Genomic DNA, 20,616 nt, shown 5'->3' on the forward strand with positions numbered 1-20,616 from the left:
TCCCCAGCCAAACTGTGAAACTCCCCAGTTGCTCTGTGTGTTGATGAGAGAAAATCCGTTCTGTACTAGTTCAACTTATCATGAACTCCACCTAGAAAGGTACAGAGTGCTGACGGTTAGAAAATAGAGAATATATTATAGTGTATGCTCAAGCAGAATATAATATGGAGCAGAGAGAAACCTATTGTTGCGATGGTTGTGTGCTCTACCCATTTTAGTCAGAACAGGATAGCTATTACCAATATTCTCACATTTGCTATTGTATACATGCCGTCTTTATCTGATATGATTTTCTGATTTCTGATTATGCCTAGTCACTTCTATGCGTATTTATGATAGTGTCAACACAACCCAACAAATACTTGATGCAGGTTTCAAAGAGTCAAATTTAAGTAAGCTTAATTAAATGTAATGCTAATTTAATCCTTTACTGAAAAGAAACAAAGATGCTCAGGCCTGTCTAACTAATGACAGGACTAATGAAAGTTTTACGATTATAAAGAGGTGGAACAAGAAAAAAAAACACATTACAACAATAGATACAGACTATACCTTATACCCTGTTGATATTGCAGTCCCCTGACTTTTGTTGACATTCACAATAATATGTATTCTGGTTCTCATTGTAGCTCTAATAACATTGAACTAGCTTGTTAACAGGGACTGTAGCTGTGTAAAGGCAGACAGGAATGTATGTGTGTACCCCATAGTTTCCCCCAGGAAAGTGGTTGGTAGTGAGGTGCTAAGAAAAAAGCGGAGGTGGTAGGACAAAAAAGAAAACAACTGACTGGATTTATTCTCTGCCTGTGTAAAACTATATGACTGGGATTAGAAATAAAATAAAGTGCAATATTATGGTTACTGTGGCTCCTCTCTGTTGACTCTGTGGTGGGCAGTCAACAAATCAAATATCCTGTTAAAATCCCAACCACTGTCTCAGCCTCAGAGACCTTGGCAATGATTGGCAGACACCCCACCCACACATACACATCAGTGTTATGACTGCTCACTATAGTGTGGGCTGTCACAAGGCAACAAGATGGCTTGGTATGAGAGTGACTTGTGACTGACACTGCAGCAGGGGACTTGTCAGGGTAACACCAGAAGAGCGACGCGTAGGTGGGTGAAACCAAGAGAAACAAACAGGCATACAATGCAACTGAGCACCATTTGTGTACTTGATGGCGCTTTAAGTTGTCAATCTGCAGCATACGTCAGCTACACAGTCAACACTTGCAACAAAGAAAAGTGCATGTCAATAAATTAATAAAGGCTTCTGTTGACTGATAAGTAGTATTACGCCCAAACGCCAAAAAATGTGTTTTCTCAAAGTTATAGGAAAGTTGATTCACTATTAAGTTTTGTTTGGGTTATTTTTTTATACCTATTACGTAAAATATCACATACATCTTAATAATGACCATAGTTAAGCCTGACTTACCTGAGGAAAATCTAAGTGTCAGATGGTACACGGCTCAGTTTGCTATAGCAACAGCACCTAGTTATGATGTTCAGTATGAGTAAGGTTCCATCTAACAAGTAACAGCATGGTCGGTTTGTCTACTCAAATGTGGCTGAACAATAACGTACAAGAAATGGGCCCACCTTAACATTATGAGCACAAAACTGATTCAACAACAGCCCAAAAATAATTTTGAATACAAGGCCTATATTTCACTTTGTGTGTGTGTGTGTGTGTGTGTGTGTGTGTGTGTGTGTGTGTGTAGGTTATCTTGAGTGAAGAAATGCGGGCAGAGAGGTTATTTTAGCGATTATCACATAATAACCATCCACATATTTACCCAAAGCTAATGCTATAGCAATGAAATCCACATGATGTTTACTTCTCTCCATACTAAGAAACACATGATCACTGAAAATTCACAGCTAATTTGGAAAAACTCACCTGTTGTTGAGCTCCAAAAAATGCCAACAATTAAACTTTGTCTAACTAAGCTAATTCATCAACCTGTCGACCAAACATCAAAGGCGACGGCAGGGTAGAGCAGTATTTTCCAACTTTCAGTGTCTGTGATGAAACATTTCTCAACTGTTCACATCCGAGATTTGAACCACAAAATAACGATTGATGACATTTTCACCAACACTATTAACACTTATTTAGTTAAAAATTCACAACTCTAGGTTTACTTTGTTAATTTAACTTGAACCACTGCCATTCACACCACCAGCATCGTCATGATCACATTAAAATTCATCACTGTCAACACTGAAAACATTGTTTTTGTGTTTGGAGCATGGGCAACTTACAGTTCTATGGCCTTGTTCCACATGATGACGTATCCGGACAAAATGAAGGACTCGATGTTGACGATGTGTGTGTTTCCGCGCTCTGTTCCCACATACAGCCATTTACTCTGAAAGGGAAGGTGGCAAAACGTGATCCTGGAGAACAAGAAACAAAAGAGGACAGAGATTGTTAGGCTATGAACAGTCACACAGGATTGTGCTATAAGTGGATGTGAGTGTTTCTACGCAGTATTGTTAAATAGTGTATTCTCACACTTTGTACATATACGCATTAATCTACACCTGTTGCAGTTCACCTCTGAATATTGTGCTCAATTCTGCTTTCAAACAAGCCATGTGCATTTCAGCAGCCAATTATTATGATTATCAAGTATAGTTATGTTTAGTTATGTTTACAGTCCTTAATATGATGCAGTCACAAAGAAATTGACAGATCCTTGTAATAGACACAAAAATAAACATGGAGACATTTTGTTGGAATGTTCTTGTTTTCCCTATTTTAAAATGTTAAAAATCTAAAATATGTCTTAAAAAACACAAACCAATCAATTGAACAAACGGCATTCTAGCCGTGTTGTTGCCTGCTTAGCAATGATGTTAGCATTCTGCAACATGTACATGGCACATGGCAGACTACCTATGATGTCGCTATATGAACATATTCTTAAGCCAGTGTTTAATGGTAATAACTCCCCTTCTTCTTATAAGTCATACAGTGACTCATTCTTGGAAGTCAAGGCCTGACTCATTTTTAATAAAGGTTTACTTTAGCACTCGGCAGGAAAGTAAAAGACTTCTTTCCTCCACAATGCAGCCCCTTATGTATAGGTATTATCGCCTACATTCACTCCTCCTGCCCTTTATGGCGTCAATCCTGCTTGTCAGAGAACTTTTGTACTCAGCCTGTAAGCTCACTCAACACCGGTATAAATAGTTATTTAAAGAGCCCTTCAGAATAACTGCCAGAAGTAGAAGCCTGAACTTTTTCTGTGTTCTGTTACATTACACAGTAGCCTGTAGACATATGCACTACAGGCTAAACTGGTCCACCATTTCTGTTCAAGGCTCTTTATAATTTTTTGGTGCTCAAATCAATGATTCAAAGCAAAGTGTAACTACAAACTAAACTACAAAATATGCGTTTAATCTGATAACAGTGATACTTAGTTCACTGCATTGAAAATCAATTTGATTATTTTACACGATTTTGCATACAATGTATGTATATCATATAGAGTGTGGCGTGGAGCTCCGTGGTCGGCTCGGGCTCAGCAGCAATAGTTTCGGTGTCTGGTCTATTTTCTCCGTGTGCTGCAAGCGAATCTGGCAAAAACACAGTGATAATCTATTATAAACAATATAAATGAATATTATATATGATATAAATGATCTGATTCTGATAAATAATATCCCATGCTTGCCAACCCTTTTGATTTGTCTGCCCCTCTCCCCGCTGTACTCCTGGAGTGATTTTTTCACCCCCACATGATAAAATATCAAGATCTGTCCATTCACTATATTTATTATAAATAGTATTGCTGCTGTTTGTGTGTGTCCCTCCCCACAGATCATCACACAAGGTGATCTGCGGTGATCAAATCATGAAGTTAAAGATCAGCTCTTTATTGTGATTAGAAAAGAGCAGAGGAGTAGAATCACTTGTTGAACGGAAAAATGCGCACCTGGTGTGAAGAGCCAGGCTACTGCTCGCAGCAGAAAAGACCTAGCGTGGCGCTTCACAGTGCTTCCGCCTCCTGTGTGTCCCTGGCGTCACTCGCAAACTCGCAGACCCGGGCAGCCAGTTAGGAAGAGTAAGGAGTCAGCTCTCGGTATAAAACAGCGCAGTCAAAAGCCAATCGCTCAACTTCCAGCAATGCTGGATTAAATTTACACTTCCCTGGCATATTTAGTTTTCAGTAACGGGCTCATCAAGACGAGGAAGAAAGGAGATGGAGAGACGGTGATGCGTCAGAATTTAAAGAAAGAAAAAGCTGAGAGATTTCTGATTCTGAGCAATTTAATTATAATGACTTGATGAACAAAACTTTGGTCAAAACATAAGACAGCGTTATGTGGTTCATTTGAATTTCTAGCACTTTGTTACAGAAAGGGCTATTTTCAAGGTACTCCAGTACTTGATTTTTTAATACTGCCACACCAGGTGCTATAAAACAAAAAAGTGATTTGATATGGCTCATGGACGATCAGGGATCGGTATCAGCGGCAAAAACATGATAGAGTAATAGAAGTAAGAAGAGGTAATAGCCTTATATGAAATGAAAATATCTTCTTTGTTCTGTTAATATCATTCTCACTGGGTTGTTTAGTGGATGGGGTTCTCCTTCAATAGTGTAAAATCCAGGAGAAAGGAGAAGAAAAAAAAAGAAAGCGTGCACACATGCAAGAAAGAGAATCAGAGAAAGACGCATTTGACCACACTTAACTGTGCAAGAAGTAGTGACCAAAATAGCTCAAGATTTGCATGCTGATGCACTGGTTAGTTTAACAGCTTGTCTACACAGGAGGCATTTCAGCCGCATTTTTCAGTTGTCCGCGCATCTGACGGGACAGATAAGTTCCTATTTTAATCAATACAGGCGACAGGCTGCGTAATGGCTCGCATTTGACTCATTGCATTACATTCATCTGGCAGACGCTTTTGTCCAAAGCCACTTATTGTAAGTGCATTCAAACCACATATGAGCAACAGCTAGATATCATCCAAAATTGGGAGTGTATCCCTTTTAAACAAATGACTAAATGCATGTTTAATGCTTTAGCAGTACAAGTCGGGTTTTTAGTTTTGTTTTTTACAAATGAGAAATAAGGGTCAGGATTTCTAGGGTTTATGGTGACGCTGACCCTACCTGTGACAGGTGTCGTCAAGCACCTGTTACTCATGCCCATATGTTTTGGTCGTGCCCTTCTTTGCGCCATTACTGGTCTGAAATTGTTAGCACCATAGCCAGAAAAATCAAAACCAAACAAAGGAGTCCCTCATTCCAACTCTGTCACTCTAAAGAATATAAAGCAGACTTCATAGCCTTTGTGACTCTCTTAGCCAGACGCTTAATACTTGGTTGATGGAAATCTCCTTTACAAAACTATAATGTCCATGTGTAACCTGTGACTTAGAATGGATATCACTACAGGCAAGACAAAGCAGTATTGTAGCCTATTACGACCATACCTGATCGCGTGTTCTAACATTGTATGATATGAAAATACATGTCATGTTTAAAACAGATATTCATTTAACAGCATTAAAATATTTATTAAAGTATTTTCTATGACTTTTCCAAAACCTTTTGGGATTGGGATTCAAAACTTTCCCAGGCCTGGAAAATTTTCAAATTTCATGACTTTTCCAGGTTTTTCATGACCGTGTGAACCCAGATTATTGCTATTTGCAAATCAATAAATAACCATAAAGCCAAGTAAGATATTTATGTGGCATAGAAAAATAATTATGATGTGATGATGTGTCTGCTTAAACCATTATTGCTCTGGCATTAGCATCTATCTATCATCTTTATAATCACCTTAACCAGGGAAGAAAGATCAGCACACACCAAGTCACTCCTGTCCATGCTGATTGCTGTGTAGAGGCGGAGGGATTATTGGGCTACAGCCCCACAGCCACCCACCCAGCAAGAGGCAGGATTATTAGACAGAAGACATATGAGATGGCAGACAATTCAATAAGGATTTTAGGGGCTTGGGGAGATGACAATATTCAAACTTGGGGGGGCAGAAATGCTATGTGAGTACAACAGAGGATTATACAGTCTTCTGTCTTCTACAACATGCATTTAGCCTTCTGATTGACCCGTGGATTATTACTCTAGGTTTAATTTAACTAACATAAAAAGCAACAGATGAGATCTAAACTTCTTCACAGACTAGCTTGTAGTTGGTACAGTTAACATCTAATTGTGCAAATGATATATCACTGTGTAAAAATGTGATGATGACTCATGGTGAGTCATGATATTTTCCCTGTGAAAAAAAAGTTTTTAGGAAAGCCACTTAGCACTGATTACCTCCATTATGAGCTGACCATTTAAATACAATGTCACAGGAAGGCTCAAATAAAAGACAAGGGTTTAAAACATCGATGGAACAAGATGACAGGAATGGGAAGTAGTGATGAATACAGATCCAGAGGGCAATTTGGAGAAAGTCAAAGGCGTATGTGACTCCATACAGACACCATCAACGGGCCTTATAATTATCAATCAAAGAGGATAGGAGGAGACATGAGTTTAGCTGCCTGCTGACCAGCCAAGGAGCAAATACCCTTAATGAAGTAAAAAGATGTAGCGATTAATTGAACTGGCGACCTTGCCCTCTGCTCTACAGGAGATGTGAGAAAACTGCTTAAGGAATTCTACAAAGACATACAGTATATTAGCAAAAAACAGTCATGTTTGATAACTCAAAATCACAGATGATTACATTGGCTCAAATGCCTCTTTTTACTGTACAAAAATACTACAGTAAATGTCCAATGTTTCATGTATTGTAGTGCATTTTGTTTGGACTGAAAGTCAACAGCATGACAGTCGAGGAGGGGTGGCAGGCACGAGATGCTGACTGACAGCTATCAAAAAACAATTCTCTCCACCGTTTCCAGTGATTCATACGTTATTCTTGGGGGACTGTGAGGGGATGTTAGGGTGCTAATTGCCAGGGGTTTGGCCTAGAGACACAGAGCTAAATGGTAAGTCACTGCCCGGCCTCTGACGGATGACTCATGATGCCCTTTTCTTCTTTTATCTCAGAGCATGATTCACAGCTCTGCCGCTGAGAGCAAGTGGTTCTGCTTCCTACCTCATGGCACCACAAGACAGGTAGAAAGCTACTGAAAGAGGTTTTCAACACTTTTGATATCAAACATTATTCATAATCTTCACCTCTGTGTGTTTGTGTGGGCATGTGCATCACACAGTGATAGGTACAGCTGTTGGGCTATGAATCTAAAATATAAAGTGGACAGTTTTACAGTGACTAGCATGTGATGATTTCACAAAGGATTAAGGTATTGAGGTTGCTGCAAATGTAAAAGTAACATGATTATTCAGGAGAAAGCATTCTAATGTCATATTAACAGGAGAAGTGAATCTTAAGGACAGTACTCAAGCTTGTATAGAGGAAGAAGCTGATGTTGCTCCAAGTTTGTTTGTTCACTACTAAAGAGGAGGTGTTTATTTCAGGGAAGTGGCAAAACACATTGCCATGTTAAAGGTCTACCATCATCAGCTCAGCAGATACTAGCGTACATTTGTGAGCATTTGTGCCCATGCATATCCACACTTAACCTCACATCCTGCAACAAAACTCTGCTTGCAATCCCACTTAGATCACAACTTAGAACTAAAAGAGATTGTGCATTTGCTGTCAGGGCTCCCAAACTCTGGAACAGCCTTCCTATTGAAAGTCTTGCTACCTCAGTGACTTACTTCAAATCTCTACTAACAAGTCATTTTTAAACTTGCATTTCGTAATTAAATGGTCTTTCTGTGCTGTTTTTCTTTGTATTGCCCCAACTGAAGGTTATTATTATTATGCTTAGATTGGAAACAATAGTGGTAGCAGTCGCTGCCTGTCGCCGTCTGAAAGTACCTTCAGGGTTTTTAGACTACATGATTCCTCAGTTTAAGTCATTCAAATTTAAATGAGGTACAATAAAAAATCCTGAAAATATAGTTGTCAGACACACTGCTAATGACTTGAACCCTGTCACTGCATTACGAAGACACCAAGTTCTTTCCTTAACAACTTGCAGACAGTACACGGATTTAACAAACTCTTCCAGCCCATTATCCTTTAAGGCTCTGTTGCATTATGAAAGTGCCCCTGGTTGAGTTTTATGTTCTATCTGCTTTTTTATAGCAGGACTGAGATTCTTCTGTCTCGGGGAGAAAGTGTATTGCTCTGTTGTGATGGAAAGTTTCAATAGAGAAAACATGCCCTGTGACTCAGCTGAAGTCCTTGACTTGTAATAGCAATCAAGTTGAGTTTCTTATTACATGTGCTCATCAAAAGTAACACTTGAATTGACACTGTGATCTTGAATTTTAATGAACAAAGAAAACTTTGCAGGAAAGATAAAATACTGCGCTTCATGTGCTTTTATTCTATTCCATCACATTCAGTGGGAATGCAGTCTTATTCATTAAATGTCCTTGCCCATGACACGGATGGCACGAGGTGGAAATCAACTTTTAGTTGGAGTGAATAGACAGTTTTTTTTTGCAGAAAAAAGCTCTTAGCTGTTATATAAGTTCTACTTAAATATGAAGCACTTTAGCATTTTCACCAAGTATGGGAAGAGGTATATGGAAGCAATTGGGATTTATTAGTATAAAGTTTTTTGGAATCATTTTCATTTTTGTATTGTCCTGTATTTTGTATTTGTCATGAATAGCCTACATCTTTTCAAATATACTTCCATTGTGTATGAAGGTTTCTTCACTAGATTTCTGGAAGCATGTTTGAGCTTTCTTCGAAAGTGTTTTTCTTTGAAAAGAAAGTGGTTATAACTCAAACAAATCTTCCTTTGTTACCTAATGGTTTTTCTTCTCCAATACTCTTTTGCTTTGTGTGCTTTAACTGCTTAACACCAATAAAAATCTGTTTTGTCTGTTGTTGAAATGTGTAATGAGCAAAACATTAAAAAATACTGAGGTCAGCAATGTCACATTATTTTTTAAGGTGAATTTTAAAACATAACATACAGTCAAATGAATTGCGACGACGAAGACACGGTGGGTTCAGGCGAGGACAGGAGGGGCGTCAAGCGGTAGCGCAGCGAGAGAGAGGTCGAGTATCAGTCAGTGCCCACCTCCGGAGGTCTGATCGGCCCATTTCAACCGGTAAACCCACTTGGTACTTCACACTTATTTTATCTTATACTTATACCCACCTGGTACTTAATTTATTTTCTGACCTGTTTTTATAGTGTTTTATAGTGTATCATATTTTTTGCTAGTACTTTCTCCTGTGTGCATTGACATAAAGGCGAGCTACTGTAACAAAGAGCAGAAACCCAGCATGAAAGGCACCTCGGTAACGTTACTGTGTATTCGTTGTCGAGGCAGAGTCCTGGTTGGAGCCAATGTAATCACCTCAGTACTGTATTCCATGTCGGCCCTGAAAACCTCCTCCTCTAAAAGTTGTGTGGTTTTGTACAGTAATCTGTGGGGCTTGGCCCCCAGAAACACTGTGATGTCTATCGTTTTTCAAACCTAATTCTTGTCTCTTTTGTGGTCTGATAAACAGTAATTTCATCAAATTCAGTGTCCCATATCACTATTTTCACCATAATCAGTGAATACAGTTATAAAGTTGTGTTTTTGTACAGTAATCAAGTAGTCAGTGAGGCCTGGGCCTGCCTTCTCGCCTTTCTGCCACAAGTGGACTACGCACATCAGCAAAGCAGCAGATGTTCAAGCAAGTGACGTCCTAACTGAAGACCCACCTTGATGAGAGCATTGACAGATTTCATTTTCATGTTGGGGGGGGGGGGCAATCACCCCGTCTTTCTTTACTTTTCCTCCCTATGTGATATAACAGTTGTGTGGCTCCTTTAAGGAACAGGTAAGTGCATAGTGAGTGTGTGGGTGCGCTCAGAGACGAGCAGACAGGTGTGTTGGCGATCGGAGCAGAGGGAAACGTTAGCAGTGAAGTTGTCTAGTGGCAGTAAATGTACAGTGTAAGTTACAGTTTGCCTATGAATAAACGCTGCAGCTCCCCAATACCCAAGACGCTCCCGTGTCTTGCTTTCCAGCTGCTGGGTAAAAGTGAAGGTGGTTAGCCCCGAGGTTAGCATCAACTTCAGCGGTCAGGGTTTAAATCATAATGTTACGATGGCAGAGGGCTCAGTGGTCGATGGCTGGTATCGTTTTCATTTTCAAACACCAAAAGTCCATGGTGACATGTAAATGTAAATGCAATAGACTGGGGGTGCTGTTTTGCTTATTGCATTAGAATATTATCCACTGTACAGCAGGTTAAGTCTTTAAAAATTAAATGTCAAATGCAGTTTTCATTTTCAATTTGTTAGAAAATGTCATTTTCACTTTGACTTAAATATTGCTTGCATAAATGGAAAATCTGGTTACATTATTTAAATTTCATTTTTAAATTTTAATTAACATTTGAATATTGTCCATTGTACAGCAGGTTACCACTTTGAAAATTCCATACAAGTATGTGAAAATGAAAATGAAAATTATTGCATTTTCATTTTTACTCAAACATTTTCATTTTCAAGTTTACATTATCATTTAAATATAGTCCTGTATATGCTTCCATATATTTACACACGCATTGTAAACTTGAACATTTACAACCCCCGCCGTGACACAGTGGAAACAACAAGAAACCAATAAATGCTGACCAGTCTGAAAAGGAACTAAAGAGTCACTTCAGTTCCCCAAAGGTTTTCCCAAGGAAGAAAGTGGGGGAAAAGGATTTCAAAACCAAGCATCAGCATCTAGAGGCCTTTGTTTGCCATTAAAGTTTAATGGTGGAGAGCGGAGACTGAGCCAAGTCCTTGCCTACCACCACATCCCACAGACTGCTATTCTACAGATGAGGAGGAGATGGGCTTATACAAAGCAGGGAGTGAGACAGCTGATTGACTGAAAGCAGCAGCTGGCTGAGGGTGTGGCACTGCCTCACATCCAGAGGGTGAGGAAGTATGACACAGACATCCAGAAAGAGAGACATGGAAGACATCATCGTCTGCTTTAAGGAAGGGGTAAGTAGAGGGGGGCTAGGAGTTAATGAAATTTGGGAGGGAGGGAGAGTGGAATCACTGTACCAAACACACTCAGGGTTTTCTCCACTTGAGTCCCACTCACTGGGCCTTGTCCTCCCACAACTAGTCAGCCAGGATTCTACAGTGGTAATGTTTTCCTAGCCCATTGAGCACGTTTGTACTATTGCATTGAATGGTGTCGCAGGTGGGGCCTTAGCTGCAGGGAAAAACAACATAGCAGCAACAACCTCTCATCTGAACTCCGGGACCCTTTAATGGTGTCAGATATGGAAGCACCATACCTATAATAATAAAACTTGCCCAGGCCGACTGGACTGCCATAAGCAATATCTTTTTAAAATATAACACCAACTCTCTCTGCTGATGCCAGTTTGTAGCGACCATGTGAAATCTGGCTGATGTGTCTCAAGGGTTGAGGTGGCAACATGTCAAAGGAGATGGATTCAGCTGCCTAATGCTCTCAAAGCCTGTGATGGTAGTAGTAGGGGGTGTCTCACAAGGCAGAAGGGGTCGCTAGCTGAGACAGAAGAGAGAGCTTCCAGGCAGCGGATCCTCCTTCTCAGGTTTATCATACAGTGTGAAAAAGGATCAGAGGCAGGACAGAGGAGCTGGCCTCGTCCTGTCAACACTCTGCTTCACAGACTCTTGCAGACTGAACTGATTAAATGTGTCTTCCTGGTGGAAGAACTCTGACCGCTGTCAATGCTGCAGCCGAGAGATGGTCCAGCAGCCTGTACTGTATGTGGGATGTGGTTGTGAGTAGGGGTCTTTCTGGAGCAGAGAGGGCACTGCCTAGTGGCATCAGTGATTTCTCAAAGAGCTGATTATGGCCATTACTGTGTATAAGGCTAGTTGGTGGGGTTTGGGAGGCTCATCTGACCTAGGACAGTCACATCCATCTTGCACTGGAGCAAGGTGTGGAGTGTGTGTGTGTGTGTGTGTGCGCATGGTGTGTGTGTGTGTGTGTGTGTGTGTGTGTGTGTGTGTGTTTTATCTAGTGGAATTTATGCTTACCTCTCTCTGTTGAATTTGAGTGAATGCAAGACAGCCGGCCGTCTCTGACGGAGATTCCACAAATGTAGCGTGTCATCTGCACAGGCTGTGACCAGCGCCCCCTAAAGGCCAAAAAAAGAATAGCAGTGCTGAATCATTATGGGGACACATAGGACACCTTGCCTTTTGGAATTATCCCAAGTCTTGTAGTCCTGGTTGTAAGAAGTACAAAGCGCAAAAACACAGTACATTCCAGCTGTAAGGCACCCAAGACACACTGAAGAGCTGAAGATCCAAACAATCTACTTGTGTACACAGAGGGGCATTTGGTCACAATAACATGAAGTACAGTGTCTCCCAAGTACACATGTAAGAGCTAAAAAAGCAGAAAGAGAATGCATTCTCTCATACAAGGAGGCTCAGAAAATAACAATTTTCCAAACAGATACTTGTAGATGTGAGGTGAAGAATTCACTCAAATTTCTAAGAAAAAATTATTTTCACTTTTGGGTACTCTGACACTCACATACCAGGGGTCCAGCATTAGACAGACCAACCCGACGGAACCGCCCCATCCCGATACAAATACAAGTAGGCTACTAACCACTCTGAGGTTTCTGGCACCCGGCCGTTTACAGCGAAATTAGCCAACAGGTGTGTGTTTGATATGATCAACAATATATAATGTGTACCTTTCTGCCTGAAGCCCCTTTTGGGAATAATATAATTCTGTTAAACTCGCTGCATTTCCTTTTGTTTGTGACGCTGTTGTGGCCATCTAACAATATGTGCTTTCTAACCTCCACCTCACAAGCTCCTCGATTTCTGTCAGAAAAATTATTTTTTTTCCCTTCCTGTCGGTTGTTGCTGCTATGATTCACCGTGAGCAGGCTCATTTATATGCATCAATATTCATTGGGTGCTTTGCATTGACCATTTATGGTTAAATGTGGGCGTGTAGAGGGCTTTAGGAAAGGAAAGCTGCTTGCAGGTTTGTGTACCCACGGTTTTATGAATCTGAATTTTTTTTTGGCGCGTGCCATTTTCGGCTTTTGTGCGCTTTTAGTATGGATCTTACGTACTGTTTTATAAATGAGACCCCAGGACTGTTGGAATTTTCTTTTTGTGAATCAGCTTTCCCTCAACTTACCCCAAACATATATCAGATATTGATTTTCTTCATTTCCTAAAATGCCCTTTGACAGCTAACAGAGAATGTGCCAGAGCTGTGTCGGTGCAACACATTCTTGTATTTAGAATATATAAGTGCAGAGATCAATAGGCAACAGCACAGAAACAGAAACAGAAGAGAAGAAAAAAGTTTACAGTTGAGAAAAAGTGAGAGTTGCTCCCCTCATCTTGTGACTGCACTGCATTCTGGTCTGTTGAGACAACTGAAGTGGTGTATTTGCTTCTTCAGCCTCTTGGGTGGCAGAAGAATGAGATTGTTCTGAAAGGTTTCCTGCAATTAAGCTCAACTGTAACTGTGATGTAAATATCTACAGTTGTACGCATTGAGGGGTTTTATTGTATGCTTAAAACGGTTAAATGCTCTACAAAATATATAAATCATGCCAAGGAGAGACGTACACATGGCAATAAACAATAAATGAGTTAAAGAGAATGTGAATGTCAATGTGTATATTGGAGAAGCATTTTAAATATAATCCAGTGTATTTATAATCCAGTGTATTTATAATCCAGCTATAAGAAGTAAACACTCCAGGTATGATACATACTGTATGTTGAAGATTAACTCCAACAATTATACGCATTTTAGAGCTGTAAACTGTAGAACTAAGATATGTAATAATGTTTTTAAAAAAGCTGTTACCACCCCAAGTAAAAAGTTTGATTTAAGGCAATCTTCTCACCAATCCAGCAAAATATCTGTGCAGTGTGCAAAGCAGAATCTCAAAAAGTTTGCAAAATTAGTCAGCAATGTACTAGGGAGCAGATTTAGACAACCTGTCAAAACTAGTGCACCGAATGTACAGCATTACTAGGCAGAGGGTTACTACACAACACATTACTGTAAGAGCTAATGAATGCAACTTGTGGAACAGTATTTATTAATGACGCAAAGAATATACATAACTATAATTATATAATATACTGTTGTATACTTGTATATACTATGTATATAACAGAATACACTAATGCCATGTTTACTGTAAAGCCTAACCACCAGATTTTTGGCAGCAATTTCGCCTTTATTGGACAGCTTTGATAGTGAAAAGGCACAGACAGGAAACAGGAGGAGATTGAGGAGGGTATGGCATGCAACAAATGTTGCCGGAATCAAACTGGCGTTGCAGTAATGTGACACTGCAGTACTGTGACATGTGCTGTAACCACTCGGCTACCAAGGCACACCCTGATACTACTAGTAATCACTGCACTTTTATACAACTTTGTCAAACCAGCCGTCCATCTTTGAGGAAATTAAAAAACGGTTACAAGTAAAGGGTTAGTTCACCCACATTATGAAAAGAAAAAAACAAAAAAACAAAAAGAAAATCAGTATGGGCTTCATGTTCAACAAATTACATTATTTTAGGCATTTAAACAAACACACATCTATGGAACCTGTGTCTTAAAAAGTGTGCTTTTGTGTTAAACTACTATACTATGTCAGACAATATTACACAGACATTATAATTCATTTCAATCAGGAATCATTTTAGACACAACCACAACTTTTAGATACAGTATGTTGAAAAAAATCTAATTTTGTGTCCTCTGACTGTCTTGCTCTGTGCAAAATCACATCGACATCATATGAAATTAGATGAAAACTGTGAGAAATGATGTCAGCTGGTTTCAACCCTAGTTCTGAGGTTTGTAATTACAGTGAAATTCCCAGTGCAGCTTTACCACCAGGGCGACTTAGCTTTAGATTACAAACTTAATCATGGGATTAAAGTCTGTACAGTGTAAGGGAGGATGAAAACATTGCTTCCCACTGATTTCCATATTGGTGAATGTGTTCCCCTCAGTCACTGAATCTCTCACTCTGCATAGCAAAAATATTTGTTGCATAATCTTTCAGTTATTTTAAGGTAAATAAAAAAGTTAACAGTAAATATTATACTGTACTGTACAGTCAGTTGGGCATTTTGTGGGCCGTGTGTTTGTGTGTGTGTGGAAGCCTTTTCAGAAATCTGCATCTGTTTTTCATGTAGAACACACAAACAGTATTTTCTTAAGTTGTTCAAAAACTAGCCATAAATTTGATTATTTTTGAGGAAAAAAATGATTGATTACAGTCAATAAAAAGATATAGCATGTCTGGTAAAAACTCTTTACCTTAGACGCCCCTCTCTCCATACATAAAAAAGGGGGAATTGCTCCTTAGCCATGTCAAATTTGACTGATGGGAGATGCGCTGATGATTACCTGGCACTTTCAAGAAATGAAAACGTTGGATACAGGATTTGTTTTACTTTTAGTTTCACTCTGGTCTTGTCATGAAATATAATTGCAATGATTTGTTTAAAACTGTTTTATGTTGGTGGAATTTATATGTTTCCTGAATTTCTGCTCCACTTTGCCCAGATCCTAAAACAGTACCCTGAAATTAAGGTAATTTGTTTGAATGTTTGAACCTAAATGTGCAAACATTCATGGGGAAGAGAATATAGCTTTTTTGGGGGTTGGTGTTTCTATTTCTTACATAAAGCTCATTTGAATGAGTAAGTCAGAGTGTATGTTGGTTTGTCTCATTATTGTATTGGATTTGCTTTAATCTGGGTTTTTCTTGATCTGACTTGGAGATGAGGAAGCTTTGGTGAACAATTATAGTCTTAAATCGATTCTAGCGTCAGTAGGATCGAAATCAAAAAAGGAATCAGTTTTTCTCTTGTATTTCATCAAAGTAACAACGTTCCATTGTCGTGAACACATCTTAGTGCATGTACTCTTTGCTTGTCCTCTGCTGTTGTTGTGTTGTGTGCACTGTGCACTTTAACAACATACACGCTGCACACCTGCAGTGTGCCCTGACTATTTCAATCCGAAACATAATTGCAGTGACGGCTGAACGACAGACGATCATCATTTGGAGCTATTTCATAGTGAATGAAAATGCTGCTAACTGCAATGTGTGTATCAAACCCGGTCTCACGGGTGGCAGGTAGAAATTCTACCACTCAGCTAACCTTACAATGATTACTAACCTTTAGCAAATCATTTAGTGGTCACGAAAATGTATTCAGATTTAGCCTATTGATGTTGCATTCACCTCATAAATCAAGACACACTGCTCTCCCCTACATTAAAGTACATTAGCCGCTTATAATAAAAACTATCTGTATCAGTATTGATATTGGTGATTTTGGCCCTGTATTACTTGGTATCAGATCGAAACCAAATTTTGCGGTATCGCCCACCCATACCATGTGCTACATGGCTGGAGTTGTAGTCAATACACAGAGGATTACAGGACAGAGAAAAATATAACTTAGCTGAGAGCTGCTGTTATGGACCTAAATAGAGATAATTACAACATATAATTGCTACCACTACTTAACATCGCATTCGATAAAAATTTCTGTCTCTTCTATACTACCGATAATCACTTCACAATTATCAAAGGATCGTTTTGAAGATTCTTTCCTGTGCTGTTGAAGTTTGTTTCTGTCACCTGGAGGAGTGAGAGGAGGTGGAGCAGCAGCTAATTAAGAAATCATACCAGACGTAAAGAAAAGAGGCAGACAGGGTGAGAGCCGGGTTCACAAAGCCATTATGGTATAATTACTTTGATGTCTCGATGGCAACACAGGCAAGGCGACCAGGCACAGGTACAGTACACAGCATGGGTAAAATGACAATCAGCAGGGCCAAGAGAAAATTACTACAAAAACATCTAGAAAATGGCTTTAGGTGCATTCATGTGTATTTATGTTAACATAACATAGGGTTCTAGCTGATAGTTTCCCTTACATTTCTCTACAATGTATACCTACAAAAAGAGAGATGTATTTAATATTGCTAACAAAGAGGATGTTCTTAAACCACACAAAATGAACATTTTCATATTTGTGCACTTCTGTTTAGATTTGGTCAAGGGGAATCACTGTCTATTGCACTCATTAAATCATGTGTGTATCAGAGGATCTATCATCGGTTAATTCATCAATACGACAGCCAGTGTGTGGCCTGATACAAAGCCAATTCCTTTTTGTAAGAGAACTCCCTGAGGTGTTACATGAAACCAAAGTTCTCCAAAGCTGAAAAAGGGCAAATAGTAGTCCAGGCAGCTTTCAATACATATCATACTGTATGTTGTAGATCTGTTACTTAATAGCACTTAAAGAACATAACTGGACATTTTCATTTCAAGAGATAAAGCAGTTAAGATAACAAAGCTTCATGTTGGTTCGTCAGCTGCAGTGAGCTAATTTAGTTCTCAAAACTCAGGTCATATTTTGGGTCACATCAAAGGTTAATGATGTGTGTGTGTCTGGCTGTCTGGACGCTTTAGCATCCGTCCTTGCTACCTCTCTGCACATAGAGGAATAACAACAACAACTTATTAGGATGGAGACTTCTCTGGTCTAAAAACTGTTTTTGTTTTCTTAAAACAAATTAATCTCTGTTTCAAGATGTTTTGAGGAAATGGGGCTTTATTAACAGTATTCAATAAAAAGCTTCCCCTGCACCTTATTTCTCTGCCATTGTCAAAAACCATTAACAATCAACATACCTGTTCAGAGGAATGGAAAGTTTGAATGTTTCTTAAATAAATTCCCAACACTGGTCTCTGTTGCTATGTACCTCATTAATGAAGCAGGTGGCAAAGTGCTTGGAAAACATAATTTTTGTCTCCATCATCAATTTCAAAGCAGTAATATCTCACATTCTTTTTGATGTTTGTGTGCCAGTGTAGTCGGAGCAAGTTTTGTTTTGTAACTACAATCAATTATATCAACATTTATGGAGATTTTTAGGAAATATATTTACAGCAAAATACAAGACTATGTGTCTTGTTTAGAAATAAACATCTCAGTTTTCCTGCGGACCCATCCTTCAATCCAGCCCTCAGCACGGCACAACAATCCTTCTTACCTTTTCCTTCTCCACCCTCCAACCCCCAACATCCAAGTATCTTTAGATGTATTATTCATCAAGCAATATAATGAATTCAGAATCGGCAAACAAACACATTAATTAGCCAACCGGTATTCTCCTCACAAAATAGGGAGAAGCTTACGAGGATGACATGGTATGAGATTATGACTACATAATAAAACTGTTGACAACTAGACGTGTTGAATTGTGTGACTTCTGTGGCCTCTTTTGTGGGCTCATACGTCTAATAGGAATAAGTCATTACACCTCACTGAATGTCAAGAGGTCGGTCTGAATATGCCAGTCAACCATTAGCAGGGCGGCCAACAGCCCACACACTGAATCCCAGAGAGGGCGTTGACATACAGCACTGCTATTAGTCACTCTTTCAAACAATGAGAAGACCTAGAGCAGTGGCTCTGACGGTTTGTAAATATAAACAAGACCAGTGGGGAGTGTGTATGCACAAATGTAGCACGCAAACATACACATGTATGTACTGCATGCAAAAACCCAAGCAATAAAGAATAAAAAAAATGAATTTGTAAATATGACAAGCAAATATGCACAAACAAAACTGTCAATGGCAAACACACACACACACACACACACACACACGCATTCTTTTACAAACATACAAATTAAACAAGACGCACTTGAAGCCACGTACTGCGTATTGTAGCATGCTCACAACCAGATAGACACTGTGGAGATCCCCCCCCCCACACACACACACACACAAAGTTAATACCTGTCACACAAACAGATGCACACCCCTCTTCAGACCCATCCACCTCCATTTGCTTCAGACACATTACATGTAGGCCAATGAGTGATGGAGAAGTGGGATGGAAGAGCCAGTGGACTTAAAAAGAAATAGTGGGTTAAAGAAAAAAAGCAGAGAGAGGCAGGAGAAGAGCGAGTAGATTACAGCAGAATAAAGGAGAAAAAAGAAAGAGAAACACAAAGAGAGAGACAGTGAGTTCCAATCCCATATGACTCTGCTTCTGCTCTTTAGAGGGCCCTTTTTATCTAATATGCCTAAAGTATTTTGTGAGTAAACAAAATACGGCATCAAACTACAGTACACTGACAAAGCTGCCGTTTAAGTCACAAAATCAACTACTTGAGGCAGAGCACTGCCATGTGTCAGCCCACACAGTACTGGTCTGTCAGTAGAAAAGCAGTGAGGGAAGATGGTTTAAAAGGCAGAGCGGGAAAAAAATCTGTGTCTTTGAGTAAGTAATGATCATAATGATCCTTTAATTTAAAATCGGTCATCATATAGTGTTTCGGCTCCTGCTGTTCTCTATCAAAAGAGATGTGTTTGAGTACAGGTACAGCAGCACCTCCACATGGAACAATTGAGGGTTAATAGGTGATAAAGAAAACAACTCCATATAGTAGAACTGGATGCTAAATTGCACAGAAATGAAAAACTGTATATTCAAATATGACAATATGTATTTTCCCAGACTGGGATTTCTATAAAAAGGACCATTAAGTTTGACTCCATAGGGACAAAAAAAAAATCCATCCAAGTCCATCTATTGAATTTAAAAACAAAACCATCCACAGTTAAGAACAATAACAATTAAGCCCCACCAGGGCATCTCAAGAAGAAGATATTAGGGCCCACAGTGAGAAGTGGTGACTTCAGGCCTCCAAAGTGTTACAAGAGCAGCTTTTTTGTAATAGAGTCTGGCTTACCTCATTGATGAGGAACTGCAGTTGAAGAACAGCTGCTCCACTCTCATGCTGACAGTAGCAGTCCACCCCGGGTCGTCCCAGTCTGATGACATCAGGGAGTCAAGGAAGTGTACAGAAGAGTACGACGGGTATACAATACAGGCAAAAACAGTACATATTTATGTGTTAGTGATTGTGGTGTATTATAAGTGTGAAAGACAACATCCAATCAACACTTGAAGTACGTCAAGTACACAAGATACATTAATATAATTTACGTGTGAAACGTTTCCTACAATACTATGATCAGACAAAGGGCAATGGCCAAGCGTCAGAGGGCATATAATTAGTTTTTTCACCTACTATAGATCCTGCATAATAAGTTGATCAATCTATCAAAAAAAAAGACCTTAGATTATTTTTCTATGAGGATGTACCTGCATCAGGCTCTGTGTTGTCATAAAAAGATGTCCAGACATTTACAGTTTAATGTCAAAAATAGCTGTCTTTCAAATTGCCACTGTAAGTATTCGATCATTTAATTTAATTCCATTTATTGTGATGCTCTGATTGTAGAAGTGTTTCTATTTTGTCCACCTTAGTATTACAAAACAATAGCACCACAAACTACAAGCTCCAAAGTGATCATTAGTTGTGTTGTATTGCATACATTAGTTTTAGCTAGGTGTACCTAATACACTAGCAGCTGAGTGTATAAACAAGCCAAATAACGTTAACAGCAATGCAAATCATGTAGTTACTGACCAGATTCTAATACCAGGTTTAATTGTATTTGTTACCAA

The 20,616-nt window shown here is 39.3% G+C and overlaps 1 protein-coding gene across 13 annotated transcripts in view; it reads right to left on the reverse strand.

The window, feature by feature from the left end:
- Positions 1 to 20,616, reverse strand: part of stxbp5l (syntaxin binding protein 5L) — a 144,652-nt gene that overhangs the window by 63,144 nt on the left and 60,892 nt on the right. For all 13 annotated transcript variants that reach the window (XM_044216931.1, XM_044216930.1, XM_044216934.1 and 10 more), the window contains 3 exons: positions 19,835 to 19,916; positions 12,074 to 12,174; positions 2,272 to 2,406 (listed from right to left, as the gene is read on the reverse strand). In XM_044216931.1, coding sequence (XP_044072866.1) covers positions 2,272 to 2,406; positions 12,074 to 12,174; positions 19,835 to 19,916 — 318 coding nt within the window. The remainder of the gene's footprint in view (positions 1 to 2,271; positions 2,407 to 12,073; positions 12,175 to 19,834; positions 19,917 to 20,616) is intronic.

This window comes from Siniperca chuatsi, linkage group LG12 (assembly GCF_020085105.1).
Source record: "Siniperca chuatsi isolate FFG_IHB_CAS linkage group LG12, ASM2008510v1, whole genome shotgun sequence".
In the NCBI taxonomy this organism is placed as follows: Eukaryota; Metazoa; Chordata; class Actinopteri; order Centrarchiformes; family Sinipercidae; genus Siniperca; species Siniperca chuatsi.